The sequence below is a fragment of the Macrotis lagotis genome, chromosome 1 (genome assembly GCF_037893015.1).
Source record: "Macrotis lagotis isolate mMagLag1 chromosome 1, bilby.v1.9.chrom.fasta, whole genome shotgun sequence".
In the NCBI taxonomy this organism is placed as follows: domain Eukaryota; kingdom Metazoa; phylum Chordata; class Mammalia; order Peramelemorphia; family Peramelidae; genus Macrotis; species Macrotis lagotis.
Window position 1 is genome coordinate 318,843,670 of NC_133658.1, and position 14,937 is coordinate 318,858,606.

Consider the following 14,937-nt stretch of genomic DNA (forward strand, 5'->3'; position numbering starts at 1 on the left):
GGAAGCCTTTTTCTTCTATTTTCAAAGTATGGAAATCCCACCCATCATTATAAGCCTAACTCAAATCCCATCTTCTCCAAGATGCCTTCTCTGATTACTCTCACCTAAAGATTTCTTTTCCACCTCTGATTGAGTATCCTGTTTATTCTTGCTTTATGGTACTTAGCACATACCACTTTGTGTTACTATTAGTTATGGATCTTATTTTGCCTTTTACTTTTCCCTGGTCCTCTAACTCTAAATTTAACAGAGCTAGAACTCAGTCCCAAATCTTCTGATCAATGATTTTTCACACAAGGAGCAGCAAAAAAGGAGCTCTTTTTTCTAGTACATTGTTCTTAAAGACAACTAAATTGCCTATCAAATCTAGCTTCAAGAATTTATGAATGTATGGTATTTGTTAATTGATCCAATCTCAGCCTAGTTAATTTAAGAGTATCACAAAATTACATATTCAAAAATTCAACTTTAAACCTGAATAACTATTACAAAGCAGAATGATCATAGCATTTACAGATCACTATCCTTTAGGAACATTTTTGGAGCATGGGAAAGCGCATGGATATGCCAAACCCCAGGGAGGTAATGTTTATGAGCTTTTTGGGAGATATGCTTTCCCTATTTCCCACACAAACAATAGTATTTACCTAGTTGTTTCCGCTCATTTTTGTTTTTCAGTGTTGCCAAAGGTGTAAATCCTTCAGGCATGTGATCATACAACTGAGACAAGCACTTTTCCTGTTGGTCTTCATCATCTCCAGGATTCACTACAATGACATAGATTTTGGCACAAGGAGTTTGTTTTGTAAACTCAACAGAATAGAACAGAATAGAAACTTTAAATATTATTTCCTTTGAATTTTGGATTACATAATCTTATCTTTGCTTTGATGGAAGTTTTAGTTTTATAATGCTGCACTAAATAATTTTCTTACATAATATCCCCCTCCCCAAGCCAGATAATGTTGGTCTCTACACTGCTACTCCAACTTTTCCTTCTCATTTCCTATCTTCTGTTCTTTAAGGTCCAGATAAGTCCCAGCTCTTCTTTGAGGCTTTTCCTGATCACCCCAACACAAAGTAATCTCTCCTCCTTTAAATCTAAATTTAAATAAACGTTAGGGTGTTTTTTTCTATATCATTCATCTGATCCTCATCATATACTAAACTTTGCAATGTTATTTTAAATGTTAAGTAGGTGAACTTTCTCCCCAGGTAGATAGCAAGTCCATTTGGGACAGAAACTCTATTTCATACTTCCTGTATGTCCTAAACCTTTGCACTGAGTTGGTATTTGAGTATTCAAAAAATGTTTATCAAGCAATTGATCCATATTCAAGGCACTATACTAGGGATTAGAGATAAAAAGAAGAAAGCAAAGTAGTTCCCTCTCTAAATATAGACTGAATTCCATTAAACTGTTAGCCACCCTTGGCACTGAGGACTATCCTTTTCACCTTTCTTTGTCTCCCCAGTGCTTAGTACATAGTGGGTACAATGCTTCCTGATCTGACATTATTAAGAAATAGAGTCTGGTAAAATACAGGTGCATGAATGGATAGTCAGGTAGTTTATAAATTTCCACAGGTACTTCACTGGGCTAAGCAAAAGAAACAAAATTCAGAGCTCAATATTAATTCTATATCACCAATAACATCATCTGTTAAATAGAAATAGTATTGACCTGCCTTGAGGTCATACCAAGCTATTTTGCAGATGCATTAAAAAATTTTTTTTTTAATTAGGAAGTTTTTTCCTCTAACTCTTACACTGATGATCAATCAGAATAGTGGCAGCAAAGTAGTGAGCCAGAGCTCTATAATGATCAGATTTCACTTTGACGAGGGTGGCCCAAGAATATGGAATATTCTCTTTCACTGGCTCCTGATTCATAGCTGAGTGAAGTTGCTGGTAAACCTCCCCAACCTAAAACAAGAAAGAGAGGAAAAAGAAATCACTACACGTTTCCTCTGCCAAGGACAAAAAACTCTTTTATCAAGCAATTATGAATACAGGCAGGTCATTCTAGAATTGAACATTTTCAAGGTCACTTCCTATTGTTAATTTCAAAATTAAGAGAATAATAAGACAGGCAATTGTAATAGTAGATTTATTTATGGATTAAAAGCTCACATTGATGTTACTCTTCATGTCTTGCAATAACAAATTTGTACAGAGAGCAAAGAGGTAGCTCCTGCCAAAGAAAAGTAAGGAAGGCACTCTTAAAAGCAAATTCTAGGGAAAACCCTTATTGGATTGGGGGCTTATATCTTCCAGAATTCTATAAGGACCCACTAAAAGTAAGGGATTTAAGAAATAAAGACAATTCTATGAATATGGCATCAGCACCTACCTTTGCAGCTTCTTGGGTCATTTTCACTAAGGTAAAGAACTCATTTCGGATCCCAGGGAGACTAATTTTCTCAAAGATGATTTCTTGAGCTTGTGCTAGCATCATTTTAACCAGAACATTTAGCATGGCAGGGCTCATGTCATAACTTGGTGTGTGAGTAAATGTTTCCTTTAGGTAGTTTAAAACACCTTAAATATTAAAAAAAAAACAGTTGAAAGAAGAAATACTTCCTACTTTTCTATATTAGAAAGAGATTAAACACATACATACATAGATATGTACAACTGCTCTCTATACTGGTTTCATGAAAAACTTCATTTCCTCTTAGGGCTTTCAAAGTCATAGAATGGGTATCAGCATTCATCATTACCAATCAATTATTCTCTGGCAAGAATTGTATTTCATTAGTAGTAGCTTCATGAGGAATGTTTGGGGCAGCAAAGTTTGTGATACATCTAACAGCCTTAAAGCAGTAGACATTTAATGTCTGTTAACTTAATAATGTTCCCAGGCTTGTAGTAAATGTTATTCAATTCATCAACACTTAGAATTTAAAGAAGGGATTTTAAAGCAGGAATAATAGCTGGGAAATCCTTTGGATTTAGGGAGTCATTTCAGGGCTTGGACCCCACAAACTGACCTTGGAAGATGTGGTAATCTATGCACAGGTTAAGTAGTTTTTCTGGGTTCATTCATATGAAAAATTAAAGTGTATATTTCAACTACCAGATTTTTCCTCTTTGAAAATTCACTATCAAAAATAAAACTGGGGCGGCTAGGTGGCGTAGTGGATAAAGCACCAGCCCTGGAGTCAGGAGTACCTGGATTCAAATCCGGTCTCAGACACTTAATAATTACCTAGCCGTGTGGCCTTGGGCAAGCCACTTAACCCTGTTTGCCTTGCAAAAACCTAAAAAAATAAAATAATAAAAAATAAAATAAAATAAAACTAACACATCAGGAGTTGAACTATAACCTCCAATATCATTCCCATCTAACTGGTTCATCTAGTTTCACCAGCTTAGAAACTGCATTGTATTTTTGTATGTTATAGAAGCTGGTTAGAAACCCACTATACACTTTCTATTTGCATGAAAATTGGCATGACATAGAGTAAAGATTCTTAATGTAGGGTCTGTGAACTTTATTTTTAAATTGGTACTTGCTTTACTTTTTTTAAACATTGCATTTCATAAGGATTCTTAGGATCCACCAGATTGCCAAAGATGAGGTAGTCTATGATGCAAAGATGTTATAAAAACTTACTAAAGTCTCTATACTCTTTGCCCTAGCAAAAACACTACTTTGTCTATACCCCAAAAAGATTTTTTAAAAAGTTTAACAAACCATCTGTACAAAATTATTCATGGTAATTCTTTTTTGATGTGGCAAAGAATTGGAAATTGAGGGGATGCCCATCAACTGGGCAATAGCTACAAATTCTGGCATATAAATGAGCTGTGGTTTCAGTTGTATCTAACTCTTCATGACCCTACTTGAGGTTTTCTTGGAAAAATAGTATGATACTTCCTTCACCAGTCTTTGTTTTCTTTAACAAATGAGACAAAAATGGTTAAATGATTTGCCAAAGATCATACAGCCAGTTAAGCATCTAATCTGGATTTGAACTCAGATCTTTCTGATTCCAAACCCAATGTTCTATCCACTGCACCATGAAATACTATTATAAGTCTAAAATATAATGAAGGGGATCTTTTCAAAGAAACTGAGTTAGATTTGTATGGACTAATGCAGAATGAAATAACCAGACCTAGACAAAGAACTGATAACAACACTGGAAAGGTAATCAGCTTCAAAAGACTTAAGGACTCTGATCAATGCAATGACAGCCCAAATTCCAGAAAAATCATGAAGAATCATGCTATCCACCTTTGTTACAAAGAGGTAATAGAATCAGGATTCAGACTAAGGCATTTTTTGGACATGGTTATTAACATGGTAATTTAGTTTTGCTTGACTTAATGAATATTTGTTAAAGTCTTGTTCTTTTTTTTCCAATATAGGGAGGAAAGAGATAGAAGGAAGAGAATGTGAATTTTCATTCATTAAAAAATATTTAAAAACAAAATTAATAAAGTAAGATTAAACTTTTTTTGAAAGATTTTATTTATTTTGAATTTTACAATTTTTCCCCTAATCTTGCTCCCTTCCCCCTCCCCCCCCCCACAGAAGGCAGTTTGTTAGTCTTTACATTGTTTCCATGGTATGCATTCATCTAAGTTGAATGTGATGAGAGAGAAATCATATCCTTGAGGAAGAAACATAAAGTACGAAATATAGCAGAATCACATAATAAGATAACATTTTTTTAAAATTAAAGGTAATAGGGGTAGCTAGGTGGCGCAGTAGATAGAGCACTGGCCCTGGAGTCAGAAGTACCTGAGTTCAAATCAGGCCTCAGACACTTAATAATTACCTAGCTGTGTGGCCTTGGGAAAGCCACTTAACCCCATTTGCCTTGCAAAAACCTTAAAAAAAAAAAATAGAAAAACAAAAAAAAAAAAAACGAGGGAAGGGAATTAAGGGAAGCTTGAAGGAATTTGCATAGACTGATGCTGAGTGACATGAGCAGACCAGAAAAACACTGTACATCCTAACAGCAACATGGGGGCGATGATCAACCTTGATGGACTCACTCATTCCATCAGTGCAACAACCAGGGACAATTTGGGGCTGTCTGCAATGGAGAATGCCATCTATATCCACAGAAAGAACTGTGGAGTTTGAACAATGACCAAGGATTATTACCTTTAATTTGGGGGGGGGGGGGGGACGACTGCTATTTTATTGTCTGATCTTGCTATCTCTTATACTTTCTGTTTCTTCCTCAAGGATATGATTTCTCTTATCACATTCAATGTGGATCAATGCATACCATGGAAACAATGTAAAGACCAGCAAATTACCTTCTGTGGAGGGTGGGGAGAGGGAAGTAAGATTGAGGGAAAAATTGTAAAACTCAAAATAAATAAAATCTTTATAATTAAAAAAAACCAGGCACTTAATAAATGTTTACTGACTGATAATACTTAATTATTTATCCCATAAGATAATTATGAGAAGAAAATAAAATAATATATATAGCATTTTCCAAATTTAAAAAGTAAATTTTTATTTTTTGTTTTTATTTAGTGATTTTACTTATGTTTGAAATAATAATTTACTAGTTTTATTGTATCCTGACCAATGATTTCACTGGTATAAGGAATTCCTTCTACTAAGGCAGATTGGCAACTTGTCTGTGATATTTTTAGCAAGTTGCCTGAAGCACCCAGACCTGTACATTTTGGGACAGTTTTTGAACTCAGGTCTTTCAGATTCTCAAGCCAAGGTTTTATCCATTCTACTATCTTGCATTTCCAGACATTTTTTGTCTGTTTATCTGTTTTGATGAGTTAATAACTACTGATAAAAAATAAAAAGAATGTCATATAATTCTTACTAAGAATCTCACCCTTAAAATGTATCCGACAGAATTTTAGACCTGAAAGTACCATGAAAATCTCTTCTAATCTAATCCCTTCATTTTTACAGTTGAGAAACTTTTGATCCCATGAAGAGGAATTTACTTTGTTCAAAGTCACACAAATAAATGGCAGCTCTGGAACTAGACCCAACATTTACAGAGATAGGTAGATTATTAGTCTAGACTTCCAGTGGAAAATCTTAATCTATAGAACTCCATATCGTTGAATGGAAAGTAGAACCTAATCCTATAGGCTCAATCCCCACTGAAATAGGCTACAGAGATTTATTATTCAATGGAGTCATTAGTGAGTTAGTGTCACAAGTATACAGAAAAATAAGAGTAGAAATACAAGTGGACAAAAGACTGTCAGGAGAATCAAGAAATCCAATTCCAGACCCAGCTCTGTCAGGTGCTGTGTCACCTTACTCTTCTAATCTTGAACATGCTCATCCCTAAGAAGGGCTTTGACTCGATGCTATCTGAAGTCCTTTCAAACTCTTAGCTTCCTAGGGGCGGCTAGGTGGCGCAATGGATAGAGCACCGGCCCTGGAGTCAGGAGGACCTGAGTTCAAATCCAACTTCAGATACTTAATAATAATAATTACCTTGGGCAAGTCACTTAACCCCATTGCCTTGCAAAAACAAACAAAATGACTAACTTTGTAAAAGAACATAACTGTGAATGAATTAAGAAGCATGATTAATGATCAATAACAACTTCAGAAGACTGATGACGAGTCATACTTTCTTACTCTCTTGATGGAGATGTGATAGACTAGACGGTACAGTGATATACATTTTAAGATATAGCAAATATATGAATATATTTGTAGATTTCATAAGACCTTGATTACTGGAGGGGAGGGAGGGCAGAAATAGTGATACTAAAAAAAGGAGAAAAGAGATTCAATGGATTTATTAAAAAAAATAAATAGAGCCAAAGGAAGTTCATAAGGAGACAAGAACAAGGAGGTCAATGTTAGAACTAACATATTAAATTTGAAATACCAACAAACAAAAGCACAAGTGAGTGGAAATTCACAGCTTCATATGCAGTCCTTTTTTTTTAGTTCTTTGTATAAGGAAATAGTAATATTTATTGTTTATCAAGTTTAGAATAATAAAAAGAAACAGTTAAGCAAATAAAAGTGTTTCTTCTACAAAAGAACAATTAATTTGCAGTATACCTACCCAAGCTCTCACATCTGTTAAAAATTTAATGATTAAGCTCCATGATCCTGTACACAAAATCAGATGAAGACAATAGGATTTGGAAAATTAAACAATGCTATTTTTGATATTTCATAGAAAGTTGGCAATGAACCTATAGAGCCCTTTCAGGTGTGAAGGTTAACCATTAGGGTACAGTGACTGGAAAGTCAAACAAAGTTGGCAAAATTGAGATTATAAAAAGAGGCAGATACAAAATAGCAAAATCTTCTGAAAAAACAAAGAAAACTTGCATCAAAAATAATGAGACACAATTTCTCTATGAAACACACACACACACACACACACACACACACACACACACACACACACACACACCCCTATATGAATCCTTTCGAGTAAGCAATGTTTCCTCATACAACCCTTACCTGCAGCTCTCTGAAAGGCATCCACAGCATGTTCAAGCCCTGTTTGTGTCTGCCGGTTACTTCGGGTTCCAATTTGTGTATAGATAGCACCAATATTAAATAGGATACTGGCTTTTTCTAACAACAAATTCTGCTGGCTGACTGGAACACCAGTTAATGAATCATACCTATTTTTAAAAAATTTAAGGATAAAGAAAACTTAATTTTTGCTTCTGTTCAAAAGATAATAATCCTTTACATGAAATTCAAAGAAAGATCTCACAATCTATTTGCTTACAAATAAGTATAACAGATTTGCTCTTATTTAATTAAGACTGTCCAAAACTATTCTCGGTTTCAAAAATAATATAATTCTCTTAAATTAAATAGAATTATTAATTTTCTTTATAGATTTTCCTTCAAATAGAAAATATTCATTCATTTCTAAGAATCTTATTTTGAATTAAAAAATAGGGAGCACCACATTTGAGATTAAATAATAATAATATTGCCAAGTTCTTTAGTCTATGATAGAAAAGTTAAGATTTTTCTTAAAGATTTATAAAAACTCATCTCCCTTACCAAAAGAAAGTTTAGAATAAACAGCCCCCATGTTTGAATTATTATACAACCTGAGATATTAAAAATGAAATTCTTATTTTTGACCCTTAAAGAAAAATACACCTTAATTTATAATCAACTTGGCCAACCTCCCCAAGGATACTGCAAGAAATTTTGCAATTTCAGTATAATGCTTTAAACAATCTTGCTCTCTTAAGAATGCTTGCTGTAAATAGGCAAAGATGACAAAAATGGGAATAGAAATAGTGGAAGGGGCTGTGGAAAGGACAGTTTACACTAATATACCGTGGATAGAACTGTAAATCAGTTCAACCACTGTAGAAAATAATTTGCAATTATCTGAGAAAAAAAAAAGACTAAAATTTCCATACTCAGAGATCACATTGCTAGGTTCTATTCACCAAAATATTTACAAGCAGAACCTTTTGTAGCTACCAAGTAACTGGAAGCAATGAAGAAGACCATTAGTTGGGATCAAACTAAACAAGTTGGTGTACAATGTTAAGAATTTTACTGCCCTCTGAAATAATGAATATGAGAATTCAGAAAAACATGAATAAACTTATATGAAATGATGAAGCGTGAAGGAAGGTGAATCAGAAATCTATTATGCATAAGTACAAAAAATGGAAATGGAAAGATTTAAAAAAAAAGAAGAAACTGAATGTGTTTCGTAATTATGGTGGAAAAACTTGGCCTTGGATAAGAGTTGAGAAAATGAAATTTCTTTACTTTATTGCAAAGATGGAGAGGATAGGTGTGGAATACTGAATACATCATACAACACAATTATTACATTGATTTTTTTTTTTTAGATTTTTCAAGGCAATGAGGTCAAGTGGCTTTCCCAAGGCCACATGGCTAGGTAATTATTAAGTGTCTGAGGTCGGATTTGAACCCAGGTACTCCTGACTCCAAGGCCAGTGCTCTATTCACTGAGCCACCTAGCCGCCCCCTACATTGATTATTTTTGCTGGACTGTTTTTCTTTTCATCTTTCTTTTAAAAGTTTTGTTACAAGGGTTAGCTTGCAGGGGGGATATATTAAAAAATTTAAGGTGACATAAAAACATAAGTTGTGAATAAAAATAAAATTTTTCAAAGTATACATGATGAATTAAAGCATCTCTGAGGTACCACCTCACACTTCTCAGACTGGTCAATATCATCAGAGAGGAGGGGATGTGGGAAATCTGGGACACTAATACATTGCTGATGGAGCTGTGAACTGATCCATACTTTCTGGGGAGCAATTTGGAATTATGCCCAAAGGGCAACAAAAATGTACATACCCTTTGATTCAGCAATACCACTACTGTGTCTATACCCCAAAGAGATCATAAAAAAGGGTAAAAACATCATTTGCACAAAAATATTCATGGGAGTTCTGTTTGTGGTGGCAAAGAATTAGAAATTGAGTAAATGTCTATCAATTGGGGAATGGCTGAACAAATTGTGGTATATGTACATTATGGAACACTATTGTTCTATTAGAAACCAGGATGGATGGAAATTCAGGGAAGCCTGGAGGGATTTGCATGAATTGATGCTGGGTGAGACGAGCAGAACTAGAACATTGTACAGCATAACAGCAACATGGGATTGATAATCAGTCTTTTTTTTGTTTTTGATAATCAGTCTTAAGGGACTTGCTCATTTCATCACTGCAATAATCAGGGATAATTTTAGAGTATCTGCAATGGAGAATACCATCTGTATTCTCAAAGAAAGAACTGTGGAGTTGAAATAAAGACCAAAGACTATCACCTTTAATTTTTTTTAAAAAAAAGTTATGTATCATGTAATTTTGCTATCTCTTTTATTTTTTCCTTATGATTTCTTTCTCAACACATTAAATTTTGATCAATGTATAGCATGGAAACAATGTAAAGACTATCAGATTGCCTTCTGTGGGGTGAGGGGAAAGGGAAACAAAATTAGGAAAATTTGTAAAATTCAAAAAAAAATTTTTTTTAGTTATACATGATGCTAATATTTGTAAAAAACTGACTATCCAACTTCATTGTCTGATTAAATCTAATTTCTTATTCATTAGCATCTAATGTCCTAGGAACTGGGAAAAGGCCTTTTAAAGCCATTTGTTAAGCCTAAAATAAAAAGTCTTCTTTCCAGAGTCACAATTTTCCCTGTTTTAGGAAGATTAAGACTATTCAAGAGGCAGCTAGTGTGGGGCAGTGGATAGAGCACCAGCCCTAGAGTCAGGAGGTCCTGAGTTCAAATCCAGACTCAGACACTTAATAATTACCTAGCTGTGTGACGTTGGGCAAGTCATTTAACCCCATTGCCTTAAATAAATTTAAAAAAAAATTTAAAAAGACTATTCCAGTTTCTGATATGCAAATAAACAAAGATTGTGAAATTCCTTAGGTTTTTGGGGATCAGCTACCTAAACATTCAATAGTCATATCTCTTTTCCTATCTTATATAAGTTCAACAATTAGAAAAGAACACTTGCTATTATAAAAATAAGTAGTTGAGATAAATAAGATTATGATGATATTCATTTTAGTAGGAAATTAAAAAAAAACAACATACCATGTAAATAAAACTCCCATGTGCCTAGTGGCTGGAAAGAATCTGTTTTCAATAAAACCGAGCTGAATGAAATATGTCATTAACAGTTCAATACCAGCTTCATCTCTGCTAGGTGTGCGGCAAGACTAAAGAGATTTAGAAAATAAATACTAAATAAAGGTAAACCACCTACTATTAGCATAAACTAAATGAGCTAACATATAAAATCAATTCAAAGAACACTGTTCCTACAATTTCCCCACATCTACCCCTAAATATGCCTCTCATAATTATTAATGAGATATTTACTTTAACAACAGATGATGATTCCTGCAATTTATTTTTCAATGTGACATTGTGAAATGAAAAAACACAGGGAAACAGAATACATTAGGGATAGCAGTTAGACCCCATAGTTACAGTGAATTCTTGGATAAGGAAACTCCAAATGCAGGTTGACATTTTCTAGTTATCTAAAATATTGGGATTAAGTGACATGAAGCCAGCATGTATCAGAAAGGAATCTAACACTTCCATTCTCTAATAAATGAGGTAATACATGTGCAATGCTTTGCAAATCTTAAAGCACTATTTTAATGCTATTTATTATTATGATGATTAATATTATTTTTCTATCCACTATACCATGCTATTTCTCAGAGTCAATATTAAAACACCTTATGAAGATGATATACAAACCTAATGACTATGTTGAATCTCAGATGGAAACTTACTTGTCTTAGATCCATAAGATCTGCAATTTCATCTTCATATGAAGAACTATCTTCACTGTAATGTTCCAAGATAAAATCCTTTAAAGAAAATGACAAAGAAGAAAACTTCAAAAATGTTATTTGAAAATCAGTTCTGTGAAGTTTGATCTTTAAGTACTCAAGTGAAGCATAGAGAGGGTGGATGAGAAGGGCAAATTATGATGGATTTAATGATGTTGAACTGTTTGTATTCCTGCATGGAAAGATGATACTGATAATTCATGAACTTTATCATTTATTAGAGCAATTAGGTTTTTTTTTTTTTTTGCTTTTGGGGCATGTGGAGGCATAGGAGGGAGCTAAATATGAAGGTATAATATGAAGATGGAGTGAGATGAGTGAGAAAGGAATGTTCTGGGAGAAAGGGAAAGGAGAGGTAGAATGGGCTGAGACATTTCATGTAAAAGAGGCAAGATAAAGTTTTTGTAATAGAGTGGAAGGGAGGTGAGTGAGTGAGCCTTCATTCTCACCTGAAGTGGCTCAGAGAGGAAATAGCATACACACTCAATAGTGTATAGAAATCTATCTTACCCTAGAGGAAAAAAAAAGAGGAAAGGGATGGGAGAAAGGGGACAGGGAGGGCAGGGGTGGTATAGGTGAAGTATACTTTTTTTTTCCTCTCACTCTATTTTTCTTGAAGTTTCTAACTTTTACAAGACTATGAAAATAAATTTAAAAATTTTTAAAAATCAGTTCCTGACCTCTATTTAAACAGCAATACTAAGTAAACACAGATCTACTAAGGTTTGTACATTTGTTAGTTGGTCTGCTTTTTAAGAGCATGGCATAGGGTACAAGTTCACATTAGGAAGAGGATTTTTTCTTCATTCATAGGAACACCTAAAGGATGTTTTTTAGAAAGGCAAAGGAGCTGATGGATTTGGTTTTACCACATACCCCAAAAACAAAAAAACCCCCAAAAAAACATTTAATGGAATATTGTTCCTTATATTACAGGATTGGTGAGAAATATTTGCACAAGACCATTGTGAAAATAATTGTTGCTTATATACTAACACAAGTTGCAGAGGATAAAAACATAGAGAACAACTATTAAAAACTCGATAACATTCCCTAAATACCTTGATATTTGGTTATTTCAATATGAAAGTGGAAAAACTAAGATTGTGAAAAATTTTCGCATGTATGGTTTCCAAAGAAGACATGCAAAGTCAAAAATTTGTAGACCACACAAAATTAACATTTTCTTTGACAAAAAAATCCATATGTGTTGTACATGGTAAGAACCAAGTAACATTACAAAAAAAACCCCCAAAATTTATTATATTTTTACAAAAAGACAATTATGCGTGAGGTATCTATCCTGAATAAGACATTTATATATAGTCAAAATACCAACTTATCAAAGAAAACAGAAAAGTAAATGCCAAGTAAATAATAATGAAAACTTTATATTTAATCCTAGAATAGGGAACTACAAAAGTTTTTTCAATAACAATTGATAGTCATCATAGCAGCAACAGCAGCAGCAGTATAGCAGTAGAGGGCCTTTTATAAATCAGGCACTATGCTAAGCATTTTATAAATATTATCTCATTTGATCCTTACAACTGGGACCAGGAGAAGGGAGGGGAACTATTATCTCCATTTTACAGTTCAGGGATCAGAGTAAACCAGAAGTTAAGTGACTAGCCTAAGGTCAAACAACAAATAACTGAGGCTGGATTTTAATTCAAAACTTCCTGACTCCAGGTCCAACACTCTTACCACTGCACTACCACACTACTACCCTTAAGTAATCCCAACAAGTGTAACAAACAGTTCTGGGTAATCATATCACTACATGTGGATAGGTCTAGACTTGAAAAAGTGAAATCCCAGATAATCCAATCACTTTATTTGAGTCAATCATAGCAACCTCCTTTACTGCCACACCTTCAACCAATCAGAGTAAGGCCTGGTTTCACTGATCCTACAAAGGTATATATACACATAAGAAGATTCCAGTTTGTAGGAGCCTTGGCAAAAATTGGAGGAAAGGTTTTATTATGAGGAAAAAATGGTGGTTTATACAACTTAAAGAAGGTATAGAATAGTCTCTGTGAGGAATGCAATAGAGAATTAATAAGGGGAAAAACAATGAGGGCCTATTTTAAGTTGAAAAAATAAACATGTAAAATATTAATTATTCTAGGGAAACATAAGAAGAGGTGAAAGTGGCCAGTGGAAATAATCCATGGAAAATGTCAAGAAAGGAATGAATAAGACAACAGGGCAAAGGATGCGAAGGTTGAGAGATATGTAAAATGAACAGAATGACAAGTCCCAAGTGTCTGGATGTCTCAATATAGCCAAAACACAATTCATTATTTTTCCCAAAAAATATGACCCAAACATCATTTGTTTTTATTGAAAGATTACCATTTGTCAGTTCCCCCAGGCTTGCAAACTGGAATTCTCAACTTTACTTTTATTTACCTACTATAGCTTTTCAATTGCAAAACAGTGATTTCCTTCTCCACTAACTCTCGTATTCATCCATTTTTCTCTATTCATAGTACATTTATCCTTAAATTATCACCTTGTGACTTCTCAGTTGGAAAATTTGCAAATGTCTATTTCATTTTCTTGTATTCAACTTCTCCCCATCCAATTCATCACACAGGAACCAATATCTTAAAACACAGGTTCTATTGATATCACTCCTCTATTTCAGAAGCTTCAGGAGAGGAAAGGAAGAAAGGAAGTAAACCAAATTACCAATATCAAAAGTGAATATAGCACCAGTAAAGTTGAAATTAAGGTAATTGTTAGAAGATATTTTACTAAATGTAACTAGTAAATAAACCAATAAATAACTAATAAATAAACCAATATAGCTAGTAATCTAAATGAAATGGATGAGTATTTACAAAAAAGGAAAATTGCCAAATTAACAAAAGAGGAAACAGAATAATTAAACAACCTATCTCAGAAAAAAACTGAATAAACTATAAATGAGTTCAAAAAAAGCTCCAGAACTAAATAGATTTATAGAGATGAAGCAAGAAAAGCAAACCAATGCAACCAAATTAAAAAGAAAGCAGGAAAATGGTGGAAAAACCACAGCAATTTCTCTGATAAAGATTTCACTTCTCAAATATGTAGGGAACCGAACCAAATTTATAAAAATAAGAGGCATCCCACAATTTATAAATGGTCAAGGGACAGAATCAAAGCTACTAATGATCACAAGAAAAATGCTCCAAATCACTATTAGAGAAATTCAAATTAAAATGATTCTGATATCTATCAGATTGATTTACATGACAGAAAAAGGAAAATGACAAATTCTGGAGTTTGGGGGGAAAATTCAGTATTGATAGAGTTGTAAACTGGCTCAACCATTCTGGGGGACAATTTGAACAAAGGGCTATAAAACTGCATATCCTTTGACCCAGCGATGCCACTACTATGTCTGTATCCCAAAAAGATCAGAGAAAAAGGAAAAAGACCTATATGCCCAAAAATATTTATAGCAGCTTTTTATGTTGTGACAAAGAATTGGACATTAAGGAGATGCCCATCTATTGAGGAATGGCTGAACAAGTTGTGGTATATGATTGTGATGGAATACTATTATGGAAGGATGAAGGGAACAAAGCTCGAAAGACTTGTATGAACTGAT

The 14,937-nt window shown here is 33.8% G+C and overlaps 1 protein-coding gene across 1 annotated transcript in view; it reads right to left on the reverse strand.

Annotated features, from left to right (window-relative positions):
- RHPN2 (rhophilin Rho GTPase binding protein 2) overlaps positions 1–14,937 on the reverse strand; it is an 89,446-nt gene that overhangs the window by 12,062 nt on the left and 62,447 nt on the right. The window contains exons 5-10 of the mRNA XM_074211481.1: positions 11,271–11,348; positions 10,558–10,682; positions 7,442–7,608; positions 2,354–2,541; positions 1,770–1,926; positions 648–767 (exon numbers count right to left, since the gene is read on the reverse strand). Coding sequence (XP_074067582.1) covers positions 648–767; positions 1,770–1,926; positions 2,354–2,541; positions 7,442–7,608; positions 10,558–10,682; positions 11,271–11,348 — 835 coding nt within the window. The remainder of the gene's footprint in view (positions 1–647; positions 768–1,769; positions 1,927–2,353; positions 2,542–7,441; positions 7,609–10,557; positions 10,683–11,270; positions 11,349–14,937) is intronic.